General features: G+C 42.9%; 1 protein-coding gene across 1 annotated transcript in view; it reads left to right on the top strand.

Moving 5' to 3' along the window:
* Positions 1-2,585: 2,585 nt before the first annotated feature.
* The window catches only part of LOC144781303 (sodium/potassium/calcium exchanger 4-like), a 492,418-nt gene continuing 476,516 nt past the window's right edge, over positions 2,586-18,487 (top strand). Inside the window, exon 1 of the mRNA XM_078660074.1 lies at positions 2,586-2,692. Within this exon, the coding sequence (XP_078516200.1) occupies positions 2,608-2,692 (85 nt within the window). The 5' untranslated portion in view covers positions 2,586-2,607. The remainder of the gene's footprint in view (positions 2,693-18,487) is intronic.

Genomic DNA, 18,487 nt, shown 5'->3' on the forward strand with positions numbered 1-18,487 from the left:
AGGGTCACTGACAAAATCAAAAACCCATGGTTCAACGATGCCCTTAATGAAGAAAGAAGATCAATGAGACTAAAAGAACGCAAATGGCGACAACATGCTTCCTCACCCCACTTAACCCTACTAAGACAATCGAGGAAGTCTTAAAATAAAAGCATTATTACATCTAAAAAATACTTTTTCAAGAAAGAATTATACAGTGCAGTTAATAGACCCAAGAAACTCTTTGATCTCCTTAAGGAACAATCCAAGAAATCTGCTAAAGTAGCACCAGCCATCAACCTTAATAGCCTAAATAGTGAGGATTTCTCGACCTTCTTTACAGATAAAGCTGACTCGTTGGAAAAGGAGTTAAAAAAAGCAGCCGAAGACACTGAAAATACGGCGGATTCGAAGGACAAAGAACTGACTCAACAAGAAGTAAGGAAACCGAAAAACAATGCCAGATGGTCAGATTTTAAAGTGGTCAACGAACTAGACATATCAAAGATCATGTTGTCCACTATACTGAATCGCACTCACAGTCAAGGAGGCACACACACATACTTAGATTTACTGTGTGCACTTAAACACACACATACAGATGCATACCCCTCACATTCAGGAGCACACATGTCCTACTTCTTACTGATAGTGAAAACAAGCTCCTTCATGATATAGGGCAGATGAAGGGGTGGGTATGGGCAGGTAGAAAGGAGATTAGTTAAATTAGAAGTAGTTCAGCACAATTATCTCAGCATTCAGCAAGCAGCAGGAATGACTGATTTTAGGAGACTGAGAAAGAAGGAGGTTCTGGCCTCTGGAGTCATGATGCTGCATTACTCTTTATTTTTCAAAATAAAAACATGGCACTCTGTTCTGCTATTCATGTATAATTATCCTTTAGGTTTTTAGGTGTGAAAGGAGCAGTTGATATATTGTTGTCACATTTAAATTAGGGGTGTGTGTGAAATTATCATAATTTACTCTTGCGTAATTACATGTAAGTATGTAAAATTACTCAAATTGCAAATCTGTGCTATGTTTTAGTATGAGGTGCATCTAATTTGGACATAAGGATGCATTTCACACTGAGCAAAATCACCAAAAACACAGTTGCCTTGAATAAAGACACTCACATTCTCTTTGCTCTTATTGTTTCTGTGCTTCTGCAGTAGGATTTTCATTCAAACTGATTTAAGACTACGCAATGTGGCGAAAAAAGGAATAACTGTCGGAATGTTGCACAATAAAGATAAATCAAAATTCTTGGCATTAGGTAAGAGTATGCCAGGGCAGCAGAGCTGTAGACTGGATCTAATTTGAATTCAAAAGAAATGGTGGATTTGTGTGCCTTCATGTTTCCATTATATTTTTATATTATTTATAAAACTGTTGCATTTTATACTTTACAAGTAGCATGTGACCTTTTCCAATCAGCACACATATTAAACAAAGTAGGAAGTAAGGGCCATATGTATCATGCCCAAAGGCGTTCGAATTTCGGCGTTTGCGAAAGCATTTTCGCAAAATGGTATGTATCACACAAATCTGCATGCAAAATAAGGAATCACAAAATTTGCGATTCCTTATTTTGCGATTCCATTTAAGGAATCCCAAATTTTGCGATTCCTTAAATGCCATGTAAGAAGCCAAAGAAATTTGCTAAATGGCCTTAAGGAATCACAAATTACCACCAACTTCTAGTTGGTGGTAAGTTGCGAATTCCTTGAAAAATGCACATTTTTGCATTTTTCAAAGTGCCATGTGATGCACATACATGCACACCCATGCATATTTCAGGGGTGCAACAGGGTGTCCTTTGGACACCCCTGCACCCTTGAAATTATTCTCAATTTGCGATTAGCAAAATGCAAATCTCAAATTGAAAATAACTTCTCATTCATTCCTATGGGCGTCCTGGCCCATAGAAAAGAATGGAAAAGTATTCCTTAATTGCGAATTCACAATTTGCGGATTCGCAATTAAGGAATATCAAGAAATCGCTAAGAAATTGCAATTTTCTTGATACATACCAATTAGCGATTCTGAAAGAGCAATTTCTTAAAAATCGCTATTACAAAATCGCTAATTGGTACCTTGATACATATGGCCCCTAATGTTATTTTCATATTAGTATATTATGAATTCTTTAATATTTCATGCAGTAACCCTGTGAATATTTTTTATGGATGAAAAATATAAATGTTTATTAAGAAGATGGTCTTGAGAGAAATATGAATAGAAGTCAGTACAGCAGCAATTATGTTGCCAGTACCCTAAACAAATCCTTATCCAATAAATACAGATACTGTTGAGAGCAGTATTTTCCTGAGTGCAGTATTAGCCACCTGTTCTGATTTCCTTGGGTCAGAATGAGACACAATATGTGGTAGTCAAGATAGTGCACTAGATTATAGCATGTTCTGCCTCTTTCTGACATAGAGCAAAACTCAAAATCCTGTTTCAGGCACAAACTCCAGTTTGTGAAAATAGTAATTTTATTTCTACTGTAAGACACATTGTGTACATTTTTTCCAGTACATGCTTCTGATTTGGAGTGCAAGGATTTTTTTTAATGTGCATTTATTTGTTTTTGATGCAGGACATGAAACATCTTTTGGAGGACGCATGCTTGAGTTGGCCACGTGGAAGAACAGGAAACTGATGGCAACGGAAAATGGAAGTCTAGAGTCTCTGAACTGCACACCAGCAGGTATAGTTTGAAAGCTCCAGTCTATTATCCTGAATGACTTGTTAGGCCCAGTCATTACTCACTTTGAGCACTCCAAATACTGCCAGTCGCTATACTACCAAAAGATAAAACCTGGGACATAGAATCTAGCAGCTATTTGGCAATGGGAACCTCCTGACTGACTTGGTCAGAAATTGCATTTCACCTAGAACCTCCATGACCTTATAGAGAGGCATTAGACTGCAGGTTAAGTATCCTCATTAATTTCTGGAATTATGGGTGACTTGTAATGTTCTCTTTATGTGAATTGTGGGCTATTTTATTCCATATAATGCATTAGCCTTGAAATGGTGTATATTTTACGTAAGCATGGAAAGTATTTATATAAAAAGCACTGCTCTTCTCAAACTGTGACAGACGCACAGAACAGCTCATTTGGTTTCATCTAGCTATGAAAACGTGTCTCGTAATGAGCACAGAGTGAAAGGAAAATAATGACAACGTGTTCTACATTTACGACCCTGGAACTAACTTTGCAGACTACGGGGCGTCAGTGCCTATCAGAAATGCGCATACACCACATTCACGCGTTGGAAGAATAGTGTGGCAAAAGTCACTAGCAGAAAGAGATGGGTAAGCTTAAGGACTTGATTCTAAAATGGAGACTACACGCTGGCCACAGTACACAGGTATGTAATTCTGATGTTGTGTTGCGTCTTGTAGGAGATCATGAGGCGTTTGAATTGGCTGCATTTCTGAATGGGGAGCAGGTGGAGCTCTCTGTGATGTGGTGAGATGTGGGTGTGCCTTGGTAGGTTAAGCATGAGTCTTGTTGCAGCATTCTAGATGGTCCTAAGTCAGTGCAGGAGATGGTTGGAGATCCCAGCATAGCGTGTTTTGCCGCAGTCTAGTCTGCTTGTGATGATGCCTTGTATAGCGGTCGAAGTGGTGTTCAGGGCTAGCCATTTGAATATCTTGCAGAGCATGTCAAGAATGTGGAGGCAGGAAGCCCTTAATGTGCTAACCTGCGATGTCATGATGAGCATGGTGTCACCTCTGATGATCTCATTAACCCCTTAGCTGGTTGACAGATCTATATATGTAATTTTTTTTCATATTTCTTTTTATTATCAAATAAACATAAACGACCAAGGCAATAAAAGTCAGTACAGATGGAGAAGCGCTCAGCGAGGAAGGAAGTGCATTACAATCTGATACAAATCATCATTGCAGGAGGGGGAGGGGTAGCAGGGGGGAAATTCAGAATCATGAAACATTAACGCTAAAACATCGTTAGGAATGTCAGGTCAGGGGGAAGATGGAACATCCGGAGCATCCGCAAGGGGAGGCATACATATATCACCCCGGTAGGAGTTCCATTGGCCCCAGATTTTACCCCACTTTTTAGGTCTTCCGCGCACCACATATACCGTCTTCTCTCTAAACATACACCAGTCCATACTCTCCTTCCATGCCAAGACCGTGGGCGGTCTCTGGGAGCCCCACAACTGCGCGATAGCTCTCTTGGTAACCATATTCCCGAGGGTCCCCCACTGAGTCTGCGCCACATCATAATCAGTCGGCTCCCAAACATTCAGTAAGCAACGCCTTGCTTCAGGCAACAATGCGATGCCCGTGACCTCCTCCATCACATCAAGCACTCGACTCCAGAACCAAATTATGTGGAGAAAAGTACCGGTTAAACCTCATCCATGTCTACACAACCCATCCACAGAATATCCCATACGAATCAGGCGAGGACCGGTCACATAGATCCGGTGCAGGATCTTAAGCTGTACAAGTCAGAGACGAGCCGGAATCGCGACCTCCTTCGGTGAGGATATCACCGACTGCCAGTCCTCGTCATCTAACTCCAGACCATCCCTAGTCCAAACCTCTCTAAGTTGGACCAACAAATCAACTCAATCATTAATCAATTTCTTACAGATCAAGGAAATAGTGCTGTCGGGAACGTATCCATCAAGCACTCGATCTTCAAGTGGGGATGATTCCGGGATAACAATACCTGCAGGAAAAACTGAACTCAGCGCGTGGCGAATCTGCGCATAACGGAAGAATTCCTTGTCACTCAACTCATACTCTACTTTCAACTCCTCAAAAGTCTTAATCCTGTCTTTGGCCCAGATATCACTCACCCTGCAGATACCAATCATATCCCACTTCTCGAAACCTTTTGTCTTCCACAGGCTGCCCAATCTTTCAGATGCATAGAGTGGAGTCGCTCGAGTCAGTCGATCCCTCCATCCCATTGCCGCATTAGCACATTGCCACACCCGCACCGCTATCTTAGTGGGTCCCGAAAGTTTCTTCACAGCAGATGCGGTGTAAAGCGCCCTGTTATAATCGCCACCCGGCAACAGCCATTTATCCATTTCAAACACAGGATTTGACGCAGGACCGTACATTCCATGATTAATCGCGCCCAATTGAGAAGCCCAATAGTATCGCCTCATATCCGGAAGTGCAATACCACCATCATACCAGGGAAGCGTTAGCTTGGCGAGGGCGATACGCGAACGTCCGCCCCATATCAATTGTCTCTGCAAACTCTCCACCTCCCGAAAGTAGCTCGCCGGAATGACATCAAGTGTGTTCTGCAGCGCGTATAAAAACCACGGCAAAGACATCATTTTGAAAAGAGCTGCACGCCCGAGGGGGGACAATGGCAGTCTGCGCCAGGCCACAACATCGGATTTTAATCGTTGGAGCGGGGGAAGCAGATTACGATCATAGCGGACCACCGGGTCCAAGGTGATAAAGACCCCCAGATATTTCAACCACTTGTATGGGGCAACCGCGCGGCAAAGAAGGAGAGTCACCCGAGAGTACATAGATACAGGACTTGGACCAGTTAATCACAAGACCGGAGTATCTCCCGAACGAGTTCAACACATCAAACAATACGATCAGCGACTTTCGAGGCGACGTGAGATACAACAAGATATCATCCGCATAGAGTGACACTCGGTCCTCAAAATCCGGGGTCCACCGAATACCCCTCATCGATGGCTCCCACCGCAGCCAAGCAGCCAGGGGTTCCAAGGCGGGGGCAAAAAGAAGCGGGGACAGCGGACATCCCTGCCGCGTGCCCCTTCCAAAAAGAAAAGACTTAGAAACCCGACCATTCACCACAATCTGAGCCAATGGTTCCTCGTACAAAAGTTTCACCCAGCCGATGAAACCAGGACCAAAACCGAACTTTGCAAGAGCAGCCCAGAGATACGGCCATTCCAACGTATCAAAGGCCATCGTAGCATCTAAGGAAGCCAAGATGGCCGGTTCACGCAGTGACGCTGCTCTCGCAAGAACGCCATGCAAGCGCCGCAAGTGCAATGCTGTATTACGGTGTGGAATAAAACCTGACTGATCCGGATGGATCAGGTCGCTAATCACCTTTATCAAACGGTTTGCCAGCAATTTCGCAAGGATCTTGGGCTCCGCATTTAGAAGCGAAATAGGCCTATAAGATGCGCAGTGATCCCGCGGCTTCCCCTCCTTGTGAATCACCACAATGGTTGCAAGTCGCTGATCACGAGGGAGGGAGCCAACGTCTCGCGACTCCAGGAACATAGAACGCAGATACGGCACCATTTTGTCAGGACGCAGCTTGTAGAGCTTGATGGGGAGACCATTAGGGCCCATAGCTTTTCCCGAGCGTACAGAGCGAATAGCAGTTGCCACCTCATCAATGGAAAGTGCTGCGTCCATCAGTTCCCTATCTAAATCCGACAGGCAAGGCAATGCAATGTCTCGTAACAGCAGATGTGAGTCTTCCTCTGGTCTGTCCGATACTGGGGAATACACTTTTTGGAAGTATTCCGCAAAACACTCCACAATTTTGGCAGGATCAGTCACTCTCACTCCATCCACTCTCTCAACCACAGGGACCACACGACTCGCCCTCTCCTTTCTATCCAACCAAGCAATCAATTTCCCCGCCTTATCTCCCACATCATATAAACGTCCCTGCTGCTCTCTACTCATGACTTTAGCAGCATCTGTTACCAACGCCCTATAGTCAAGTTGTTTGAGACTGAGGAGATGAATCTTGTCGTGAGTGATACCCAATTCCAAATCCCTTTCCAACTCAGCTATTTCGGTCTCAAGGCGGACTACCGCCTCGTTTTTATTTTTCTTGGCGCCAGCAATCAACGAAAGCGCCTGGCCATGGATAACTGTCTTGAAAGCCTCCCACAGCGAAACCGAAGAGGACACAGACCCCACATTCTCGGCAAAATAATGATCCAGAGACCTGATCACTTCCACCCGGGTTTTGGGGTCACGGAGATGCCAAGGATTAATCGGGCCACATGACCCTCGGCTCCCATCTTCGTATCCATCATAAGCCACAATGGGGAGTGATCTGAGGTACCCCAAGCCAGATGTCTGACTTCCCTGATTGAAGAGGCCTGCACTGCCGGCATTAGGACATAATCAAGTCTAGAGAGACTGCCGTGAGCACCAGAGTGAAAGGTGTATTGCGACTGTCCCGGATGCAGCAGCCTCCAACAATCTACCAGTCCCAGCGTTTCCAAGAAACCACCCAACCAAGACTGAGATCTCATGAGTTCTCTGGGGGGGTAACGGTCCTCCCCACCGAAAACGACAGAATTGACATCTCCACCCATCACCAGCATGCCTTCCGGAAGCCCCAGAATTACTCTCCCCAAATCAGCGAAGGTTGCAGTCTGCAGGCCAGGAGGAAAATAAACGGAAAGCAGAGAGACAGTCTTCCCCTCACATCTACCAGTGAGAGCAGCGTAGCACCCCCTGTCGTCAAGGATTATATTGTCGACCTCCAGGGGGAGGGAACCTCTGACTAGGATACCCACCCCCCTAGAACCAGTAGTAAATCCAGAATGTGCCAGGAGACGATAGCCTCACCTATTCATGGCATGGCATGTATTTCCGATCAGATGTGTCTCTTGCATTAACACTACATCAGGGGAGAGGCGCCTCAGTAGCTGCAGCACAACACCACGTTTTATCCTGTCCCCCAACCAGTAAACATTCCAGCACAGTAACTTCAACCCCCTACCCCCCATCCCAGGAAATAAATGCAGAATCCGCCCCACAGCGAGCACAACAGCCAGGTCTAGAAGTTAAACAATGCGCTGCCTTGAAACAAAATGAAACACACACAAACCCCCCCACCCCCCAACAACTACCCAAAACATACCCCCCCACCCTGCACCCCTGCGTTAGACTCAAAAGCCACCCCAACTTGCAGTGTGCCTGTCGCCCTAACATTAAACTAGTCTACAAAAAGAAACCCGGAGGAGGAAAGAGTCTCAACCCCCCCCCCGCCACCTCTGGGTATTCCACCACAAATAGTGCAATTGTAAAAGTCATTCAACCACAGCTGCCAGTTGTGTACAATGTCCAGAAATCCGAAACCACTGCTCACTCCTGTTCCAACGGGCCGCCTACAGCTCCTTCAGAATGTTCAGAGCGATCCCGCTGCATGGGCAACGTATCGAGCCAGTCACTCACATTCTCAGGGCGGTCAAAGAAAAACATCCGATCTTTGTATTCTACACGCAGCCGAGATGGAAAGAGCATCGCATACTTCATATCCATGTCTCTCAATCGTCGCTTCACCCCCTGAAACCCTATCCTTTGTTTCTGAACGAACTGGGTGAAATATGGGTAGAAGCTCACCGTAGTATTTTCGAACTTCGTAGGGCCGCCCACCCGCGACGCCTGCAGGATAGCGTCTCTAAAGTTAAAAATTCTGGCGATGATGGGACGCGGAGGGGCGCCCAGCTTTGGCTTCCTGCCCAGCACTCTGTGTGCGCGTTCCACCGCAAAGAAGTTGCTCAGGCCTTTGGGGGCAAGATGTTTTAGGATGAGGTCCTCGACAAGGAGATCTACGGCTGGGTCTTCCGGTTTTTCAGGGACCCCAATAATACGTACGTTGTTGCGTCTGGCCCGACCTTCAAAATCCTCCTGCCGGCGAGAAAAGAGATCATTAGAGGATCGCAGTTTGCGAACCTCTGTCTGTAAATCGGACACATCAGTCGTAAGGCTGGAGGTCTTCAAATCTAAGGATTTAACTTTTTCGTTAGTCTTTGATAAATCCGGCCGGATCAAGTTGACATCGATTGCCACAGTGTCAAGCTTTAGGGCCAGAGCCTCATATTGTTGGCCGATAGAGGTCTTCATACTAGCAATGGCGTCCATGACATCATGCAGGGTCAAGTCGTCCACCGCCATTGAGTCGTCTCCCGCATCTCCCAGGGACCTACTCGTAACACCGGGGGACCCCTTGGGATGAGTGTAACGATCCATGATATTCGATTGAATAGCCACTCCCCCTGGTGAACGGTCTTGGTCTTCCGTTTCTCGCTTTCGGGTTTGCCCACCATATTGAGTGTTGCGCCCCGGAGGGGCCCTCGAGACCTAGTAAAAATGACTCCTCTCGATTCACCCACCGGGATCACCAGAAACAAGTTCCAACCCGATGTCACACGACCAGAGACACTCGATGGCAATCAAACAGTGGAGTTGCGGGTTCAGATTGCATCCCGGGTTGTCAGAGCAGTCTCGAGGCAGGAGAAGGCCGAGGAGCCAAAAACGAAACCGAAAGTTAACTCAGGGGTTGTGAGCAGGGCCCCGTAGGCCGTTGTTGTTCAATTACTACCTGGGCACCACATTGACTCGAGCCCCAGGCAGTGTCATGGAGCACGCCACGAAAGTTCGAAGTGCCGCAGTTACGGTTCCCGGAGTCCAAATCGATTTCTGAAAGCAACTATTATATCAGCTGGGTTGCCTCTTCAATAACCCGTTGTCATAATCAGGATAATGTTCAGGATAGATGCGGGAGATGGCGAAGGTCTCGGGAGCCCTGTCCTCACGCGGCCATCTCGGTTGCGCGCGAAGCTCCTCCTCTCCTATATATGTAAATTGTTCATGTTTATGCCATTTGTGGAGAATACACTGGGTTCTGAAAATACAGATTTTGGCCTACTTATTTTGCAAACTATTTTGTTTAAAGTAGATGGGCTGATATTGCTTTTATTGGGAGCTCTTTGAGTGGTTTCAGTGCCATTTAAGGAAACTGGAGAAAGCAATGATCCTACCACTGGAAGGACTGTCTACAACCTGAATAATGTTTTACTACGAGGTTTTTGCAATCTTTAAGCAGTTGACACTCAGCTATTCATTAGGGTTTGCTCTCCTGAACAAATCTCTACCCTAGCACAGATCATGAACAGCATACAATCAATAATAGAGAAAGTTTAATACTGTAAAAATTAAGTACTCGTTGATCTTACCTCTCCTTGAAAAAGGTATGTAAAGTACTGAATAGACGCGTCAGTTATCCTTCAGTGTAAACCTTCTATCACTGAATGCACCAGTTCATTAGAATATATTCTTGACAGAAGATAGTGTTCATGAACACATCAACAACTGAGATAGACATAGACAATCATAATGGAGGCATCTCAAAGGGATCACCTTTTATCTCCCTAAGTAAGATATCACAGCAGTGGGACAGCCTTTAGTTCTTTTACAGGCAAGGCTACAGACATGCTATTATAAAAGCCAAACCTAAGAATCACTTAGCCTTCCTCAAGTAGTATATAACGTCATGATATCACTCCAATTCCTCTCACAATGCAAGGTTATTGGTTAAAAACAGAGATATCTATATAAAAAACGCCATGTCTTTCACATAAAGTGAAGCATCTGGGTCCTCCTTAACTATCTGACATAGAAACTTACCGTTTGAGTGGGAACATGCCCTCCATGTTACTCCAAGTGTACTCTAGAGCAGCTCTTTTTAGATTGTGGACCAGGAGTAAAAACTTTCTTGTATTATGTGATATTTCTTATGTAATGTGTTTTATTTGTTTAATAACTTTTATTTTATTAGGAATAAAATAAAGCAGTATACAACAACACAGCACTAATAGATAACCAACACAGGCCTGACAGTAGATAAAATGTAAGTATAATTACATTGCTTTAGAATGCATATCTATAACATGAAAATCAAAGGCTAGCCTAAAACAAATACAAAAAAGATCTTAGAACCACAAAAATAAAGTAAATCAGGGCAAAAGGTATCAGTATAGTATGTACATCAACTAAGATCCAGTACCTACTTCATATTAGCAGTGCAATGAAACAATATAAATAACTTTTCTTAATCATATATAAAATTCACCAAGATTATCGATGATTTCAAGGAGGTTTATCATCTTCTTAGGCATGGTAGTTCTCGGTAATTAGTCACTCAAAGGCAACTACAATTTATTATTATTCACAAGTAATTCGGGCTAGGAACAACTGATAGTATTCATTTAATGCACAAACATATTCCATAAAAAAGAAAAAGTCTTGTCTGACCTATTTTGCTTTGTAAGCGGCCTCTAATAGGCTCATACTCAAGGCAGGTACACAGCACAACTCTTGAAAAGACTCATTATTCAAAAAATATACATTTCGTTTCTTAAGTGTACAAAATATTTTTAAAGAGATTTTTTATATAAATAATTTTTTTTCGTTCATATCAATTCAATTGAACAAAAATATACAATTATTTCTTGCTGTTAATGAACAATAAACAACGTCATTAGTCACAGACATAAAACTTATAATGTCTATATCATAATATTGCCTAAAGGACAAGGACAGAGTGACATATGCACTGCAATAAATAACGTCATAAAACTCACACTGCTGACTGCTTCTTAGAATACTTGTAATTTTAATGCACTGTCTCACAAGTTGCTTTCATTTAAAAAAATTGCCGTACCCACTTGTACTCACACTGCTGACTGCTTCTTAGCCTGTGTGTCCCCCTGAGCCCCAGTCCACCGCGGCAAGTGCCGATTGAGTGGAGGGCAGAGGAGGAGGAATCAGGGTTAGCTGCTTGCAGTGAGAAGAGGGGGGCGGAGACTCGTCAAATTCCTTAAAAATCTATGTGTAATCGGGCGTGCTGAAGGCGGGCCAAAGGCAAGCCCGTCTGCGCCCGTCCGCGCCAAGATCACGACAGGCGCAGGAATCCATGCCCCAATGACCCCACGGATCACCTATTATGCAGAAAGCTTAAAAAAGTTAAACATAGAAAAGGCCTGTTGCGACAACCTCTCCTTGGCCAAAGCAACAGGACAAATCCCCTGTAAGATCTGCAGATGGACCCTGCCGTCTCCAACTGACACACATGAGGAAACCACCTCTACCTCCACCACTTTTAAGGGAGGGCTACTCAACGCCCGGTCGCTCCCCAGGCACTCCCAAGACATAAGAGACTTGATGCTCGATCATCAACTCAATATACTCTTCATAACTGAGACCTGGCTAAAAGAGTGGTGTAACCCAGACCTTTCAATAGCGGTCCCACCTAACTTTTCACTCCATAGAAGAGATAGACAGAGTGGGAGAGGAGGGGGTATTGCTATTATTATTCGAGAAACATTTTGCTGTACCACCTTTAATATGGACACACTAAAAGATGCTGAAAGCATGGGTTTCTGCGTCAAACTAACAGACACCTTCTCATTCTCAGGAGACCTAATATATCGACCCCCAGGGAAATGCACACATTTTCTTGACTCACTAGGGGACTCTTTAGGGAATTTCACACTCAGGTATTCTTACTTCACGCTCCTAGGAGACTTCAATCTCCATTTAGATGACCTCACAGACCCAAGCGTGGTGAATTTCCTACAAACCTTAAAAATCTTTAACCTAAACCAGCTAATAGCCAGTCCGATCCACATAGCCGGACACATTCTGGATGGGGTCTGCTCCAATCTCATAGAACTAAGATCGATGCTCTCTATACCCCAAATATGGACAGACCACTATTTAATTCCTTTTTCCCTTAAAACTCCCAAAACAACCCACTCAGGAAAAATTCCAATTGAAGAAAAATGCAGACCCAATTGGGCCAAAATAGCAAAAAATCCTAATTTAATACCGCGGGCACAAGCAGCAATACCAATCCTTTCAGGCAATGTAACCAACGACTCTCGGACATTTCATACCTGGATGGAAGTAATAATTAATTACATCACAAACCAAGAACCCCCAGCCAAAAATTCAAAGGTCATAAAACATAGAACCCCCTGGTTTACCCCAGAATTAGCTCAGGCTCATCTACGCTGCAAACAAAGCGATAGGAAATGGAGAAGGAACTACGATGTACTAGAAAAAATCTATTTAAAAAATGATAGAAAGATATACCATTCCCAGATAAAGCAAGCTAAAAAAGAATATTACACCAATAAAATAAATGAATCCAAGCAAAATCAAAAAATAATTTTCAACATCATAAACTCGTTTTCCAACCCTAAAGGTCTCCAGAAGGAAATTTGCCCCACACAGGATCTCTGTGACCAAATAGCAGATTATTTTGAAAATAAAATACTCAAGATTCAAGAAAACTTTGGCCAAGACATCCAGATGAACATACCTGTAATACAGGAGAGGATTGTACCTACCTTGGTCGTAAAGTCTTTTGTACCGGCCTCCTTAGTAACTACCCACCAAGTCATAACATCTAGTAAATCAGGCTCTCCCCTAGATGCCTGTCCGCCAACGATCTTACATAAAATCATCGACATTGTCAACCCAATAATAAATGAAATTGTTAACGCATCCTTAACATCAGGAACAGTCCCAAGGGAGTGGAAGCTGGTGCAGGTTAAGCCCCTGAAAAAGAAACAACACATGGAAGACCAAGAAATGTCTAATGTACGCCCCATTTCACTGCTTCCCATTTTAGGCAAAATAACAAAAAAAATTGTCCATATGGAACTTACAAAATATATCGAAACTAACCATATCCTGCACCCTCAGCAATCAGGATTTCGCCCAAGACACTCCACAGAGTCAGCTTTGGTCGAACTGACAGAAACCTTGAAAAACTTAGCTGACTCAGGAAGGAAGGCGGTCCTGATATTATTAGACCTCTCTGCGGCGTTAGACACCATATCGCACAGCATTCTGATTACCAGACTGGAGAGCTGTGGTATCAGGGACACTGTCCTGGCCTGGCTAAAATCCTTTCTTGAGGACCGGGCCCAAACAGTCATTTTGGGTCCTTTCTCCTCAAGGGAACGCAATATCACAACCGGAGTTCCCCAGGGATCGTCCCTGAGTCCATTGCTCTTTAATGTCTATATGACCCCACTCATTGAACTGATCGAATCATTTGGAATTCAAGTAACGTCTTACGCCGACGATATCCAATTTATTGTCTCAATGGGAAATGACTCAACGGAGGCTGAACTTACTTTTAAAGAATGCCTCTCTTAAGTGTTCAAATCGATGAGGATAAACCATTTAAAATGCAATTCAGAGAAAACAGAAATCGTGCCTATCGGGAAAGACACAATATTTAATCCTATCGATTGGTGGCCGGAAGGGGCTGCACCTCCACCACAAACAGTTAACACAGCAAGGAACCTGGGAGTGCATTTTGATTCTGCACTCTCATTTGATCACCATGCATGGATCACAGCAGGTACCTGCTTCAGCATTATTAAATCATTAAAAAAAGAATTTTGATTTACTTCCGGTGGCCACAAGAAAGACTTTCCCGACTAGATTATTGTAACAGCATCCTCGCAGGCATAAAAAAGCAAACACTGAAAAAATTCCAGGCAGTACAGCATGCAGCAGCACACCTAGTTTTAAAACTGCCTCAAAGAACATCAACAACAGCTGCCCTGAAAAGCCTACACTGGCTCCTGCTCCACAAAAGGATTCTTTTTAAACTTTTATTAGTTACTTTCAGAGGCATGAACAATATTGGTCCCAAACATTTGGCAAAAAGATTCATTCATTATGCCCCGAACAGAACATTGAGGTCCTCGGGTGCTAACCTCCTGAGACAGCCAAAATATAAATATAAAACAAGAGGAGGCAAAACCATCAGTGTACTAGGCCCTAAGGCCTGGAACCAACTGCCATCCGACTTAAGGCAACTTAAGTTTGAAATCCTTTTTAGAAAGTCCTTCAAAACATGGATATTCAGAGTAACCGACAGCCTATGCCTATCTATAATTTAACGGTACAAAAGGGGGGGGTGATGGACGGAGCATCTGAACCAATCAAACACTCACACCCAGTCAACAGATCTGGGTTTAATCCATCACCGGGAAGACATGGCTTGGCAGTTCGGGCTGGACTGTTCCCATGAGGCACAGGGTCAAGGCTGATTTACATATGGCCATGTCTGAACTGGGGTGGTGTGGAGTGCAAAAAAACTATGGATCTAGGCCCAGATCTCTGATATTGTTTGGCATTCTGTCCATCAACTGTTGTTTTTGCATTTGTCACCCCGAGTGGGATGGGTATGCTCAGACGTGAGTCCCATGCTCTCCCATGCTCTCCACACCACTGGAGTCAATCTATCCTGGCTGAAGATGGCTGATAGCCAGAAACCGGTCCTAGGATGCTTGATTCCGGTCCAGGAAACACATGGCTTGGCAGATCGGGCTGGACTGTTCCCATGGGGCACAGGGTCCAGGCTGACTTGCATATGTCCATGTCTGAACTGGGGTGGTGTGGAGTGCAAAAAAACGATGGATTTAGGCCGAGATCTCTGTACTGGGGTGAATGTACGACATTGTTCTGCATTCTGTCCATCAACTGTTGTTTTTGCATTTATCTATAATTTAAGGCCTCACGAGCAAGACTTTCCGACTCTCCACATAGCGCCAGGAGGCTCCTTCCGGAGCGACAGTTTGCGCTTTGTAAATGGACACTTACATTACATTACATTACATTACAAAATGCATTAACTATTTCCCCACTCACAGCTATCCATCAGTCATACTGACCAGTCAAACCCATCTCATACACACAATACATTCACACACAGAAAGAAAATAAATTATCATAGGGAATACTATTCTTTCAAATGACATACACCCAATTGTCAATCATGTGGTTTGATTTAATCAAGACGTTATCTACTGGTGGGTTGTTTGAGACAGGTTTCCCATATGTTTGGTCAACGCACGTATCAGTGGGTTGAGATTATCACCACCTTCATCAGGACCATTTTAATTGAGATGGAATCTCAAAGGTGGTTGGGGTTCTCTGTGAGGTAATGACAAAAAAAAAATCTTTACCACGCCTGTAGTTATGTGATGCCTGCTGAAGACTAAGTAAAGAAATCCAATCATTCGCGAAAACCCAGCTCACTAACATGCAAACCCATGATGCATGCAAACCTGTTATCCTGACAGGAATCACCGAATTATGTGAGAATGTTTTAGAAAACAACCCATAGGCATGTTTCAAAGTATTACCAGCTAGTAAAGAGAGTGTCACCAGCTTGAATTGTAAGAAGAATAAAAAACGTAAGTCAGAATCTGAATTTGAATGTAGCTAATTTTGGAAAGCAACAAGTTAACAGTGACATTTGTACCAGAAAAAATATTCGTTAATTTACATTGTGAGGAATGGGCCAGAGAATGAAATGGTAATTCTATTTTGTTCTGATTACACATTTTCTAAGAGCCAAGAACGCCCTCTTTGTAATAACCTGCCTAAACATAATTCATGCATCCAAGAGCGAATACATATGGCATCTGATTTTCTATCTAAAAAGGTATCTAAAAGCAAATTGCAGTCCTGTTGCAATATAATGAATACCTTCTTGATGTATTCATTTATCATTGACAAAAGAACAAAACACAAATTAAACTATAATAGGACCATATATATTTATCAGTGATAGCGGAATACTGTTAACCCATTCTTTTTACCCATGGCTGAAGAATACACTACATTACCCACTCAAGTTCATTTCAGCTTTTGGAATTCAGGTAATTTAAAAGAGTCTCTCTTAACAATGCAATGTAATCTGGAAAGATGAGATAATACTCTTTGACCTTTACCAAGGGTTTGGAGACATTTGACATTCCAATAAATTATATGTACCATCTTATAACATAAATGAAAGATGATAAACTGTCCCTATATTGTTTAAGAAAAATAACAGAATTATAAAAACAAAAGACACCACTTAACGTATGTAAATAGAATAGAAATGGAGAAAACAATTGGAAAACATTTAAAACAATAGGAAGTCAAATATCCAAAAATAAGGACAACACAGATGACCCTCAGAAAAAAGGGAATTACCGTAGGTCATGGTGAAGAGCACATGAAGACAGCTCAGACCTCATCGTAACAGATGAGGGCCTTCATCAACGGAACATAACAGTAGGTTATGCCACAATATCAGGAGCGTATAACAAATGGAAAAGGAAATCAAAACAATTATAGGGGTTATATAATAATCCATAAAGGAAGTGGAATGATTAACATTAAGGATGAACTACCATATTACAGTATAATAATAAGAACACAAAAATAAAGTGGAATACATTTTAAACTATTCCCTATTTAGAAACATCCATATCATGATCTTTTTGAATTAAAATATATTCTTGAAGTTCACCGCAGTCATAATATGTAAGAGGTTTTTTGGTGTGTAACTTCAAAAAGCCAAGGGTGGACAAGAAATTACCTAGCATTATGGGGCACATGCATCATTTGAAATTGCATTCGCAAATGGTGCGAATCGCAAATTTTTGGGGTGCATGAAGTTATTTTTGTTTTTTCGCAATTTTAGGAATCGGTACATTTTTTGTGATTCCTTAAAATTTCTCAAAAATGAAGGAATCGCAAATTTAGATAAAAAAAGTACATGCATGAAAATTTGGTATTTGTGATTCCTTAAAAAATCGCAAATAGGAATTCTTAAATTTAGAAGAACTCAGAGCAGGTGGTAAAATAGGAAAAAAAATACAGGTGAAAATCATGAGGATAGTATTTAAGGGGGCCCAGATTGGCTCCAAAAATTCTTTCACAATGGCAGGACTCTTTTTTGCGGCACGGAGGCTGAGGCTGAGAGCTGCAGCAAGGAGGAGAAGGAGGATACATGAGAGGATATTTAGACTATGCGTCACCTTACTAGGGCAGACAGAATCAGAAATATATGATAAGTATAGACTCAATGCTGACTCAATCTTGGATTTGATGCATGAATTAGACCCAATCTTGCAGAGACAGACACGCAGGACACAAGCCATACCAACCCATGTACAGGTCTTGTGTTCACTACACCTCCTTGCATCAGGGTCCTTCCAGGGTGTTATAGCTACTGCTGGAGGTGTGTCCCAGAGTTCCCTATCGCGTTTCTTTAATGCTTTCCTCAATGCAATGTTGCAAAGGATTAGGCATTACATTTCATTTCCCAACACACCACAGGAATTGCTGCAAACAAAATTAGATTTCTACAACATGGCAAATTTTCCACATGTGATTGGCTGTGTAGACGGCACACATGTCCCCATTTGTCCCCATCTGAATATGAGTACATTTACCGCAACAGAAAATGTTACCATTCTCTAAACATTCAGGTAATATGCAATTCCAAAACTATCATCACCGACTTAGTTGCAAGTTACCCTGGTAGTGCACATGATTCTTACATTTTTAGGCATAGTGCCATACATGCACGACTGCTTGCCGGAGATTTTGGAGATGGCTATTTATTTGGTAAATATATTCCCTGCAAGTATCATACATCTCTGAACGTTGTTGCCACATTGTACTCATAATGTGTATCTTCCATCTCATTCCATAGGTGACAGTGCATACGCTGTAAGGTCATAAATTTTCACACCCTTTTTGAATCCAGCTACATGGAAAGAACAGCACTACAACCATGCACACATATCAACCCGCAACGTAATTGAGAGAACATTTGGTGTCCTCAAATCTCGGTTTCGTATACTACATAAAACTGGCGGTGCTTTA

This window comes from Lissotriton helveticus, chromosome 9, assembly GCF_964261635.1.
Source record: "Lissotriton helveticus chromosome 9, aLisHel1.1, whole genome shotgun sequence".
Lineage (NCBI taxonomy): Eukaryota > Metazoa > Chordata > Amphibia > Caudata > Salamandridae > Lissotriton > Lissotriton helveticus.